Genomic DNA, 13,528 nt, shown 5'->3' with positions numbered 1-13,528 from the left:
TTCAGAGCTTGCGACAAACCAGGTACTATACTTCACAATTATTTGGGTTATCACATTGTCTTTGCCATGGCCTTAGGAGGTAAATTTCATAATTTCCAGATGATGGAATAGAGGTTTGGAGAAGCTAAATAATGTATCCACAGTTACATGGTTTATAGTGGCAAAATATGGACTCAACCCCAGGTCTGTGTTCAAAGCCCAGGCTTACTCATCAGGTAATGTTACCTTCCTACATGACCATGGACCATTTCTTTAAGGCAGCACTGTCCAATAGAACTTTCTGTGGTGAGGAATGTTTTTACACAAATACAGTGGCAACTACCACTTGTGGGCATTGAACACTTGAAATGTGGCTAATGCTGCCATTTTGGAAAGTGCAGTTAAGGTTGTACAGATCCAGTCCCTTTCTTTTTTTGTTGTTTTTGTTTTTGTTTTCAATTCTGTTTATTTTTTTAAGTCTGTCTTGAAAGTACAACCAATGTGATTAATTGTACCTTAAACAAAATCAGTGTCTAAACAAATTCAATATCTAAACACATCTTCACGAATGAAATTAGGGAAAAGGGAAGGAATTTCAAAACACAGACCAGGAAACAATCACAAAATATAGGTTTAATTACTACTGTTAAAAAAAAAAATTAGAAAAAGGAAACTACCAAGAAAACAACCGTAAGTACTTGAGTAAGTCTTGCTATTCTGAATAATGTAACATCTTTTCTAAATTGTAGATTTAGAAGTTTTAGAACACACAGACACTAAGGAAAAGAAAGGCTAGTTCCTTGGGAATTACTATCCAGTATGATACAATTACTTTAGGATAACAGAAGCAGAACCTTCCTTACAATTAGATTTTAACAAATGATTTTGCCGCTAATAGAAATGGGGAATGTGTGAATGACAAGTTTTGGAGGGTGAAAGAAAAAAAATCGACTAAAGGTAAGCACTGGATACAGAACTGAGGTTTGCTTATTTTTCACAACCAAAAATAAGCAAGTTAAACTATCTTGTACAAATAAAGGTTGATACTAAGTATGCAAACAGAAGCATAAACATTTGTAACTAACCACACCCATGAAAGACTGGGTTAACACTTCAAACGGTATTGCTACTAGTGGACATACGAAGCAGAAATTTCTAAAATACTGTTACACAGATGAGTAATGTTAGTATAAATTCCTTATTTACATTAAAATCTGTTTCAGTCTGCTGGTGTGACCAAACCTTAGAAGGTAATCCCTAAGGGTAAATCAGAATGTAAGAGCAGATATTTAGATACCAGGTAAAGGCTCAATTCGATGCAATCATAAAGCTTCAAGATATTTTTCTAAAGTCACTGAAATCATTTTAGGTGGTGTTCTGGTGGTCAGCTAAAAGTGAACCATTAATCACTAGTAGTTTTTATCCTTGCCATGATAATTCTCTGCACTGAATGGACACACCATGAATAGAGACACATTTTAAGTAGCAGAAGATTGACATTCTGTCATGCTATTTGATTTTATAAAAAATCATAATAGACCCTCTCACTGTTAAAAGTTGTAGAGGAACTTTATAATAAATTCTTAAATATATTTCTGTGATGTCTAGCAATTGAATAAACTTGAAAGTAGAACTAAAATTTTGCTAATAACTGTCTGCTTTATATTACACAAGGAAATATATATGTATTTACACAAACTGAACTGAACTCCCTTCTCCACAAATAAGACTTCTAAACAGAAAAAAGTTCACAAAGGACTATAGAATGTGACTGGACACTGAACAACTAGACTACCTGGTTGAAATCAGATTTCAGTCCTCTGTCATTCTCAGAGTTTTTCTAATGCCTTTTGCAAAAAGTACAAGTAATGTGATTAAGTTTTATTTAGATTCCTTATTGAGGATAAATTTTGTTATAAATTCTACACTTCACTCACTGAGCATAGAACTCATTGTTACTGAACATGAAAGTTAGGTTTTTTTCATGTGACCTAACTTTTTTTCCTCTACCAACTATAAAGTCCAAAATAACATTTTCTGTCAGAGATAATATGGACAAAAATTGTGTGCTGAACAGAAAGTTTTGAGACTGCTTAAAATGCACCTACTGTTTAAACCAAACAAGTTTAACAAGTATAAATTTATACTGCGAGTCCTTAGTGGTCATATATGAATAACTAAACATTTCTTTTTTGTAAACCTCAGCAGCTATATTCACACATCATGAGTTGTCGGTGAGCTCAGTCTTAAACTACACCTTTTTAAAGAAAGTATTTTAAAGAGAACAATGAAGAATCCAAGTAAAAAAGTAAGTGTTAGGTTTTTAAATCTATTTTAAGAAATTAAAAATGAAAAGGTTAAGAATTTACTAAATCTTTATTTCCCTAATTGTGGTATTAACAAAAATTTCTCACAAAATGTATAAAACAGCATAAACATTCGATAGATACACTAATATTAGTCATACTTATTCTTTCACTTGATTAGCATTTGTTGGGAAAACAAATGGCCAAAGTGCTTAATTTTCATTTAGAATGGAATAATCTGGCCTAACTCTGACCAATAATTAAAGAAAATAGTAGAGGATACAAGTATTCAAAATTTTACACGAATAAGGAGGGTTTGCTATTTTGTCTGCTAAAGATTTTTACCTCAACTTTAAATCTTCCTGAAATGCCAACATCCCCAAATAAAATTTAGTATCACCTGACCATAGACTGAATAAACCTTCAACATCAATCCTTAGCACCTCAAATAATGACACAAAGTCATAACACATTTTTTTTCATGTAAGGACCAAGCAGTTTTAAAAACAATCTGAATAGCCTCAAAACATTCTCAAACTTACATGAAACTTTGAGTACACATAATACTTCCAAAGAGTAGGATTGTTTTAAGATTCTCTTTGGATTCTAAGAATAACCATTTTGTTCATTTTTAAATAAATTATTATACAAAAATAAACAATTGAGGATGTTTTTTGTTTTCAGTTTACCCAGGCAAAGGCCTTTGTGTTGCGAAGGCAAAGGCATCCACGGTGTACACACAGGCTAGATTGTAACCTGTCCGCACAGAACAAATCAAGAGCAAGCAAGCCAAAAGGGACAAACGAAGCCTCCAATCTGATTTAAGCTCTTGTAACTGTGGCTCCTAGGGCAGCTTATTCCTGCCATCTAGGTCTAAGATTGTGGGGCGCAGTTCCAAACCTACCAAAAATGGAAGCCAAGGGCATAAGCTGGCAGGCAGGCAAAAAGATCTTTTGACAGGAATCACTCCATGAGTTAGGGAAGTGGATGAAAGTGAGGGGAATATAACGAAGATTCTAGAATAAAGGCAGTGGCAGGATTAAGGAGAAGCCTTAGGAAGGGTTCTCACACTTCTAAAGTGTACATGTTAACTGGGTGAGGACAAAAGTAGAGTCCCCAGATTCAAATGAAATTTTAAATAATTATACGAGTGCCTACAGGCCAGAGTTAAATCCCTAGCAGTACCGTTAATATCAGATGTTATCAAGAGTGAACTGGAAACAGATTTTGTTTGTGCCTTTCCACAGACATTGAAGTCAAAGGAAGAAATTGCACCTACAACTAAGAACTAAGAGGCCAAAATACCACCTTCATAAACCTTTGACCATAAATTTCCAAATTTGTGCTCTCATTTAGTTGAAGTTGCATTTATCCTGACTTACTGACATTTTTGTTTAAGCATGCCTACCTTTTAAAAAATGGTGATTAGTTTTGAAATTTAAGATAAAACTTCTAGAACCTTCACCAAGATTACTATTAAAACCCTTAGTATAAAAGATTTCTGTGATCCTTACAATTGATGGAAACCCTACTACTTTCACATTTTTTAATTTATATTTTCTGAAATATTAATGGTCAGATATCCCCAACTGCTAAAGAAAATATGGTATGATCTGGTTTCCCAAAATCGAAACATGTTAATAAAAATTGAAAAAATTGTATTTACACAAAATAGCCTGAAAAATTAAAATGAACGGTGAATCCTAGGTCCTATAGGGGAGGGAAAAGCGGCATCATAAATAAGTTCAAATTGAAAACTTGGAGTTTTTGTCCTGTGCCCCATGCTATTTATTAACTGCCATATTTTAAAAACAACAATTACGTTACAAAGAAGAGGATCTATCATCCGCATTTCTTCCTCATTCAGGTCAGCTTGGCTTTCTTCTTCGCAGGTCCTTTGTGCCCTTTGGCCTTTCTTCTTAAATTCCGCCTGTCGACCACAGGCGCTTCCACTTCTATCTCCTCTGAGCTGCTATCCACAGTCTTCTCTGTTGATTGTGTCCACTGATCCAGTTGCTCAGAATATGCTTCAGACTGCTCCTCTGACTGGTTCTTCTGTCCTGCGTTCTGTGAAAATGGCACATCTTCAAGTTCAACCTCTATTAAAGAGCTCTGAGGAACAGCTGGAGATGTTTCCTGGAGCTCGGCTACCCCCTCCTCACCCTGGTCTTCCAATGAGGCAGTAGTGTTGGGTGATACATTTTCAGGAATCAATTCTTCAGAAAAGTCAGTTATCACGGAGTTTGGAAAACCACTGTCGGACCGTTCTTCGTTTGGGATAGTAGCCACATTGTCTGAACTCCCAAAATGTGCTTTCTTTCTTGAAACTAGAGGCAGCCTCTCTTCAGTGTGCCCCTTGTCATCAGATGGGCCTTCATCTAGCAACATTTCTGAGTCAGTTACATGTGAAGTCTTATCCTGTGCAACAGCCTCAGGAGATTTTGAAGATTCTACCACCAGTGGAACAAGGTTCGTAGAGTCTTCGCTGGAATTAAAAGACTGCAATTTTAATTCTTCACCTAAAACTTCACTAGTGGAGTCCTCCTCTTCTGTTACAAGTGAAGTCTTAAGAGTATCATCCACTATCTCACCATTCATAGGCTCTAATTCAGATTCCTTTTCACCTTCTTGCTTTTCCAGGCCTGGCTGGGTTTCTGGTGCTGGTCGAACATTTTTATCACTACTTTCATCCTCAAATTCAATCACAGTCTGTTCGGGTTCTTCTTCCAAGAATTCTTCTGAGCTCTCTGATGTTCGTGCAGTAGACTCCAATTTGTTCACTGAAGCTGTAGGTGAAGTCTGGGGAGTCTTTTCATCTTCCCCTTGAGAACTACTAAATTCAGATTCCTGAAACCGTTTTCCAAGCTTTGGCCGCTTTAGATGACTACTTCGAGTACGAGTGGAAACAGGTGTTTTATCGTGACCTTCAGAAGTGCTTGCAAAAGCATCTTTTAGAGAATCAATAGTTAGCTGCATCTCACTAGACAGACTGTCTTCAGCTCCTGCTTCATAGTCTGGAACAGATGCAAGACCATATTCTCCAGACACAGGTCTTTTAGCTTCATTTTGAGAAACTGCAGTAATTTTAAGTGTTTCTCTTTGTAATGCTCTGGTGATTGGTATTCTCTGGTACCAGTGTCCAACACCTTCAACTTCCCAAAGCAGTTCATGGTCTCCTGGATATTTTTCTTTTTTTATAAATTTATTTTATTTATTTATTTTTGGCTGCATTGGGTCTTCGTTGCTGCGTGTGGGCTTTCTCTAGTTGTGGTGAATGGGGGCTACTCTTCATTGCAGTGCACGGGCTTCTCATTGCAGTGGCTTCTCTTGTTGCAGAGCATGGGCTCTAGGCTCACAGGCTTCAGTAGTTGTGGCACGCGGGCTTAGTAGTTGTAGCTCGCAGGCTCTAGAGCACAGGTTCAGTAGTTGTGGCGTACGGGCTTAGTTGCTCCGCAGCATGTGGGATCTTCCCGGACCAGGGTTCGAACCCGTGTCCCCTGCATTGGCAGGCGGATTCTTAACCACTGCGCCACCAGGGAAGCCCCTCTCCTGGATATTTTTCAAAGTACTGGTTGCAAGCTATGTACATGAGAGAGGTCAGTGGATACCGCAAGCCAAGTGCATCTTCTGTAAAGGAGTCAACAAAGTCCTCCAGCATATGAAGCCCAAAGTCTTTGCCTCTATATTTCTTTCTTACGAACATTGTATCAGGAACTGGCAGTTGGTAGCTTTGGGTAAGAAACGAGGCACATATGCTTCCTGTAGGCTTAACTGAGTAAAACCCAATGGCATCTCCTTTCTTCCACAGAATCTTAGCATAATCAGTACTGCTATGACACAAGAATGGGATCTCATTTCTCTCCATTTCCAGCTTTCTGTAAATAATTCGATTCAGAACATACAGAACCCCTCTCTCCCCAAGAGTTCTCACCTGCTTAAGTCCCTCTCTGGAAGGGACAGATGTTTTCACAATATCATCAGTAGCCCACCACTGATCAGCAAGGTAAAGTGCCACAGCTGTGAGTGAGTCCTCGGGTGCAAAAAGAGCAAGAACTTTCTGGGTCTCATCTCCACCATAGAGAGGTACAAAGCCTACATTTGGCAGGCTGATAGGAATTGTAATATTGAGAAGAGAAAAACATTCAGGATTTTCAGGGTCCCCACACCTGAGATCTGACATGTAATCCTCAGCAGAATTTTCCATTTCCTCATGACTGCAATTATCCAGCATATCCACAGGGAATGCCATCCTCTCGGACGCGCCGCCTGAGCCCGGGGAAGGAGGCGGAGCCGCGGGAATGAATGAAGCCGGCGGCGGCTCGCTGGCGACCCCCGGCCGGGCGGTACAGCCGCCTGCCCCTCGCCCAGGACGCCCGGCTCCTCCAGTCCCTTTCTTTTTGAGTCTCAGAGAATCCGATGAAAGATAAAGACCTTCTCTCTAGAAAAACGCACATTTGCAAATCATATCCAATTTCAAGGGGTCCCAAGTTAAGAATCCTTACAAAAGTCTGTATGCACTTCAGGTGCTTCTCAAACTGTGATTTTTGTGGAGAGAGCTGTCTCCCAGGGACCACTATACAGCAGAGCTCTGAGCTCCATCAGTTGCTCTTGGATCTTTACAGTCTGGGGACCCATCTGAATGGTGAAGAAATCCTTGGTTAGCCCCTGAACCAGAGTCTGATTTTCTCAAGAGATCAAGAAGGATTTCTATGCTGGTTACACTACCCATTCCTGCTGCCTTCACCCAGACCATCACTCCTTGTGTACTAGGATTGGAGTTTCTCAGCTGCTGTACTTGGCTACCTGTCTCTCGTGTCCACGGTGACACTAAAAGCACAGTCCAGCTTTCCTTGCGTTCCTTTTCATGTAGGGGCTCCAGCACTCCTTATTTCACTCAGGATGCATCAGCCTGCAATGTGGATGTTAAAGCCTGAAACTTGAGTGATGTTACACTCCCTCCATTGTTCACCAGCCCTGTGTGGCTTACCAAAGCCTGCTGTCAGTCCCAACTAGGGTACTGGCTAAGCGGCTGGGTTTAAAGAATGAATTCGGGAGGACTGGAGCTTTCTGTTTTGGCTAAGCATCTGTAGACTGTAGCAATTAGTTGGACCTTAGCATCCTAGGGAGCCAAGACCTTCTGAAAAAGTATGCCAGGAAGGGAATCTTGGTTGCTGTAAATCCTATTATCAAATGGACAACTGCCTTCAGTAGAACTTGCTTCCTTGAGCTGGGCCCTGAGGGAGGACACCTGGGTGGGGATCACCTGGCAATAGGATAGCCCTTATCTCTGTATTAGAAGTATCTGTTTCAGTCAACACTGGGAGAACAAGCTGAATTAAGGTAAGTCATAGGAGGTAAAAGGTAAACACGGTTTTAAGTTTCTTGTTGGTTCTTGCTTGCTTTAGTCTCCTTAACAGGTCAGAGTGGGTGAGAAAATGGGAAATAGAGCCAGGAGTTCCTTGTAGAGCCCAAACTTGTAAGTTCTTGGTGGTTCAGGAGCTTGACATTGTTGGATGGTGCCTTACCTGGAATCAGGACAGGATGTGATCTGATGATTCTGCCTCCAGGCTTTCAAAAATCTCTGGAGACTGCTGCAGGTGATCCATGATGGCCCAGTCAAGGAGTTTCTGGGGATGAAATCTGGGGAGAATAAAAGGGTGTCTTCTGTTGGGCTGTATTCCATGTATCACATTGATCACCAAGGTCTGTCTGTTCTACCCCTAAGTAACTGTCAAATTTGCTCCCTTTCCCTTTATGTCCATAGCCACTGTCTTTGCTCAGACTCTCAATTTTTCTTGCTTGAATCTCTGCCAACAGCCCCTCAACTATTCCCTCCACCCCCAATCCCACCCCTCCAGTCTTTGCTCCACCCTGCAGCCAGAGTGATCTTTCATTGTACAGATCTGATCCCTATCACCTTTCTGCTGGAAATGCTGCAGTGGAGCTCATTAGAGGCAAGATGAAACCTTGGCATGCCATGAAGTATTTTTTTCAAGTGCTGTTGTTTCTGTACTCTCCATCATAATCTCCTTCATGCAGTAAATTCCAGAAATACTTGTTGGGTGTCTCTTACACTCCAGGCACTACTCCAGGCCCTGAAAACAGCAGTGAACAAAACAGGCAAAATTCTCTGTGTCTGTGGAGCTTGCATTCTGTTGGGTGGGGGGCAAACACATAAATGTGTAGTATATCAGATTGTGATAAGTGCTATGGAGAAAAATAAGGAAAGAAGAAATTGGGACCAAGGGTGGGGTTGTTCCAATTTTTATTTTTATTTTTTATTTATGTATTTATTCATTTTTTAGTTGTGGCACACAGGATCTTCATTGCAGCATGCAGACTCTTAGTTGTGGCATGTATGTGGGATCTAGTTCCCTGACCGCGGATGAAACCCAGGCCCCCTGCATTGGAAGCATGGAGTCTTAACCACTGGACCGCCAGGGAACTCCGTTTTCCAATTTTTAATAGAAGGGTCAGGGAAAGTAACATTTTGGCGAGAACCTAAAGGAGGTGAGGAAAATACCTGAGGAAAGACCATTCTAGGCAAAAGGAACAGGCAAGTGCAGAGGTGCTAAGCCAGGAATCACAAGGAAAGCAGTGTGACTGATCAGAGTGAGTTAGCAAGGAGAGTATAAGAGAGGAGGTTGCAAGGTAGCAAAGGCAGGATGGGACAAATGGTGTAGGAATGCAGTAGACCTTATTAGTTGGAGTTTGACTCTGACTTAGGGTGAAATGGGAAGCTACTGGAGCGTATAAGTTTAGGAATGACATATTCTAAGGGATCATTTGGGTTACAGTGAGGGGAATAAACCGTAAGAGGGTCAAGGACAGAAGCTGGGAGGTCAGCTAGGAGGCTAGGCAAGAGACCATTGTCTCGGATCAGGGTAGTAGCGGTGGAGGTAGTGGATTCTAAAATATCTATTAAAACATATATTTTAAAGGTAGAGTCAGATAATTCACTGATGGATCAGATGTGGAAATGAGAGTAAGAGAGGAGTCAAGGCTGACTCAAGTATATAGTTGCCATTTTCAAAAATGGGAAGAATTAGGCTTTGGTGTAGAAATCAAGAATTTGATTTTGGATGTGTTAAGTTCAAGATGCCTATTGGACAACCAAGTGGGAATGTTGATCAGGCAGTTGGATATATGTATATGCATACAGATATAGAATTCAAAGGAGAGGTCCGGGCTGGAAATGTATATTTGAGAATCATCAACATAGAGAGCCACAGGGCTGGATAAGAGCACTCAGGAAGAGTGAGAAGATGGAGAAGAGGACAAGAGAAACCAAGGAGTCGCCAGCAAGATAGGAGGAAAACAAAGTGCGTGTGGTGCCAAGAGAAGAAAGTGTTCCGGGGAGAAAGGAGTAATCAATTGTGTTTAAAGCTTCAGAAAGATTAAGGATAGATACTGACCATTAGATATAGCAATTTGGATGTCATTCATAACCTTGACAAGAGGACATTCTGTGGAGTCATAAGTATGAAAATCTGATGGGAGGAAAGGTTTGGAGATGGGAAAATAGCCAATTCTCATTGTCTGAAGGGGAGGAGAAATGGGACCGTAGCTGGAAAGAGAAGTGAGATCAAGAGACAGTTGTTGTTTTTGAAGATGAGAGAAATAACGGCTTGTTTATTTGCTGAGGGAAATGATCCAGGAGAGAGAGGAGAATGGTTGGAGTGATGGAATCAGGTGTACACAAGTGGAGGAGTTGGCCCAAGTTAGGAGCACATACCGTTCATCGTTATTAATAGGAGGGAAGGCAGAGTATATGAGCATGGATGCAGGGAGGTGGGAACCTTGTGGACTTTCTCTTCTTATTTTTATTTTCCCAGTGAACTAGGAGACAAGGTTGTCATCTTAGGATGGGGAAGAAGTTATGAAAAGTTTGAAAAGAGAGGGGAAGGTATGGAATGGCCATCTGTGAGAATGGGTTAACGACTGTGCTAGGATAAGTAAGTAGAATTGATGAGTGACATTGAAGGCCTTTTTAAGGTGAGTGGTCATAAGCTCAAAGTGAGAGCAGTTAGCAGAGGTATGTGAATTTTCCAGTCGTGTTCAGCTGCTGCACTTGTGCATGCATACGTGGAGGGTTAGATTTAATTAAGGCTTGTGTTCTGTCAGAAAAGTACAATGAAGCGAGAGAGAGAGGGGAAAGGGAACCAAGGTTATATTCGAAGGAGTGATTATGATAACAGACCATGGAATCTAAGTGAGATAAGAGGTGAAACAAGGACACAAAGGGAATAACTGAGCTACAATGGAGGACAAACTTTTTGGAGGAGAGGCGGTCAGGGATTTTAGAAATTAGTGTTTTGGAAGCATCATCTATAAGGATACTGAGGTTATGTGGGAGCAGGGTTGAAGAGTGATAGTGGCCATATGATGGCAATGAGGGTAGCATAGTCTGGTTAACATCAAAATCAAAGCTGGGCACTTTTGGGAAGGAGGGAAGCAGAATGGTCTGGAAGCAGCAATAAGGACAAAGAGAAAAATAAAAAAATAAAAAAGGACAAAGAGGATACCTATTCCACTGCAAGGTGTGGGAAAAAAACAGCCACCACTTGAGAGGGCTGCAGAGGAATCACTGTCCTCAGAGGAGACCCAGATTTCCTTTAGAGCAAGGAGAAGGAAAAATTCAGAGATTTTGAGAAAAGAGGGATTTTGCTGATCCCAATAACCAATTCCTGAGAGTTTCAGGAGATGAAGAGGGTAGGAAATGGGGTTAGAAAACAGAATGTACAGGACCATTTGGGATGAAATGCAAGGGATAATGAATGACCTAGAATCCTGGGGCTTCTTGTGTGACTAGCATAAACCAGGGTAAAGGGAATAATGATAACAGATAATGATGGTCTGAAGGCAGATAACGGTGGCCAAACTGTGAATACTGAGGAAAGGGAGGTATGAAGGACCTTCCAGGAGCGTCCAAGGTATGCCCATCTTTACTCTTCACAATGATGAGGTCAGGGGAGGGGTGTTGTCTTATCCAGGGCACCTGAAATTCTAGAAATTTAGAAATGTCATTCTGGAGATAAATAGTGTCACCATTTCTGCAAATGATGCAAAGCATTTGGAGTCAGCTTGACGGAACAAATGGGAGTTTTGATTGAAGGAAGAAAGGGGTGGAGTGTGGAACGCTGAAGAACAAGGTAATTCTTCAGGGGATTTTACAGGAGTTTCTGGTGCTGACTCATATGACAGAAAGTCTGGGCATAGTCAGTTGGGGCTCTTAACAGTGGCTCAGTGGTGCTGTTAAGTGCCGTCTTTCTGCAGACCTTCAACCTGACACTTATTGCCTTATGGTCATAAGAAGTTTGCTGCACATCTAGAACTCAAATCTAAATTCCAAATGGGAAAGGGGGAAAAGGTTAACAGGCAAAGGGTATATGCATCTATGAGGCAAAAATGTGGAAGTACTTACAATAGCTCATGTGGATTGCTCTGTTTAAAGCATCTTCTTTATTCCCTAGCTAACTTCCATCTTCTCTTTCAAAGTTCTACTCAAGTCAACATCACCTTCTTGGAGAAACCATTCCTCATCTCCCTAGGCTGTTAGGTGCCCCTGGTGTGTGTGTTCAGAGCCTGTGATAGATTGCAATGTCAACTCCAATTCTTCCATCTCTGTATCCATGCCCTGTGCCATATAACTCTGATTCTGGTCTCAGCCATGCAACTTGCTTTAACCAATGGGATATTTTAAAGCAAAAGCTTACAAATCATCAAGAGTATGCTCTTCCTCTTGTGTCTAAGCCAGTGCCGTGAGAACATACCTGCTGGAGGATGAGAGACACATAAAACAGAGCTAGATCAACGTGATGAGGCCATCCTAGATCAGCCAGCAGCAGCTAACCCCCAGACACTTCATTGAGCCCAACCAAAATCAGCAGGACTGCCAAGGCAACCACCAAAATTATCAGTTACTGTTTCATCCACTAAAGTTACGTGGTTGGTTGCTACTTAGCATTATTATGGCACTGGATCATTGACACAGAGTCCCTTGGGTATAGCTCTGCTACAAGCCTTAGCCCTGTCTCCTGAACTAATGTTAGGGAGCTCCCTTAGGACATTTTTATCGGTGTACACCTGGCACCTAGCACAGTGCCTGGCACCTAGAAGGTGCACAGTGAAATCTTGTGAAAGGAATGAATGAATGAACCTTTGTTCAGCCTTTACAAAGGGCCTTACTTCTCTGTGCACAACAGGTGCAAAATTCCCCATAGTTAAACAGTGTAATCAAATGGACGCACCCACAGAAAACCTAGTTCAACAAGATACGTGAAGCTACAGTATATGATAAACACTCATCACAGATTAAAGCTTTTTTCTACCTCAAGTACAATGGCTATTTCTTAAACATTGGGCAATCTATTTTACGTTTTATTATGTTGTATAGATCTGTTTAAAGATAATCTAAATACTGTAAGTACACTTGAAAGGGTAGAGTGTAAATGGATATGACTCAGTCTAGATATCTTTACTATTATCTTCAGTACACAATACCAAACCATTGTTAACTACTGATATTTCCTAAATCATGTCAAGAAACTTGCATGGCTTAAAAAAAAAGTATTTGTGTTAATATAAAAAAAGAGAAAGAACTTCCACTAGGGGTCTACAGGGGAAAATACCGTATCTAGTAGCCTAGTCAGGTATGGGGGTTGGGGGGAGAAAGGCAAGAATATTATCCTTATGAAAGGTCAGCAACAATCACATGGTATCACATGTTTTGGGGACACTGAGCAAACTAGTTTTGCCTAAGGAGAGTTTCTACAGAGAGAGAGTAAAAAAAAAAAAAAAAAGTCTGGGGGTGGTAGGGCAGGATGGAGCCCAGTCGTGGAAATCCTTGAATATAAGGTTAGGGGCATTTTAACATTATCTTTTACTCAGCAGGGGATAGTTAACTTTTGAGCAAGGAGTGACATAATGAAGGGTTGGGTCAATCTTAGATGCTAAATTCTAGCAGCATGGTGTGGGATGGTTTTTGCAGAAATATGGCTAATAGTCATAGCAAATAATTTAATACAAAAATACTATTATGCAGATTATGTTCCCGTTTATCTTTTTTATTAATTAATCGATTTATTTATTTTTGGCTGCATTGGGTCTTCGTTGCTGCACGTGGGCTTTCTCTAGTTGCCGTGAGCGGGGGCTACTCTTCGTTGCGGTGCGCGGGCTTCTCATTGCGGTGGCTTCTCTTGTTGTGGAGCACGGGCTCTAGGTGCGCGGTCTTCAGTAGTTGT

General features: G+C 40.9%; 1 protein-coding gene across 1 annotated transcript; it reads right to left on the bottom strand.

The window, feature by feature from the left end:
• Window positions 1-4,147: 4,147 nt before the first annotated feature.
• Window positions 4,148-6,543, bottom strand: LOC137753270 (soluble lamin-associated protein of 75 kDa-like). Its single transcript, XM_068528354.1, has 2 exons — window positions 5,811-6,543; window positions 4,148-5,461 (listed from the first exon to the last, which is right to left on the bottom strand). Exons 1-2 carry the CDS (start codon window positions 6,532-6,534, stop codon window positions 4,149-4,151), a joined length of 2,037 nt encoding a protein of 678 aa, XP_068384455.1. The 5' UTR covers window positions 6,535-6,543; the 3' UTR covers window position 4,148.
• Window positions 6,544-13,528: the final 6,985 nt, after the last annotated feature.

The sequence above is a fragment of the Eschrichtius robustus genome, chromosome 19 (genome assembly GCF_028021215.1).
Source record: "Eschrichtius robustus isolate mEscRob2 chromosome 19, mEscRob2.pri, whole genome shotgun sequence".
Lineage (NCBI taxonomy): Eukaryota > Metazoa > Chordata > Mammalia > Artiodactyla > Eschrichtiidae > Eschrichtius > Eschrichtius robustus.
Note: the sequence above shows the minus strand (reverse complement) of the source record. Positions and strands in the feature narration are given on the sequence as shown.

Coding starts and splice junctions, on each gene's coding strand:
- LOC137753270 (XM_068528354.1), bottom strand. CDS start 6,534: ATGGCATTCCCTGTGGATATGCTGGATAATTGCAGTCATGAGGAAATG. Junction 5,462..5,810: donor GGGGCTTCCCTGGTGGCGCA/GTGGTTAAGAAT, acceptor AAAAATATCCAG/GAGACCATGAACTGCTTTGG.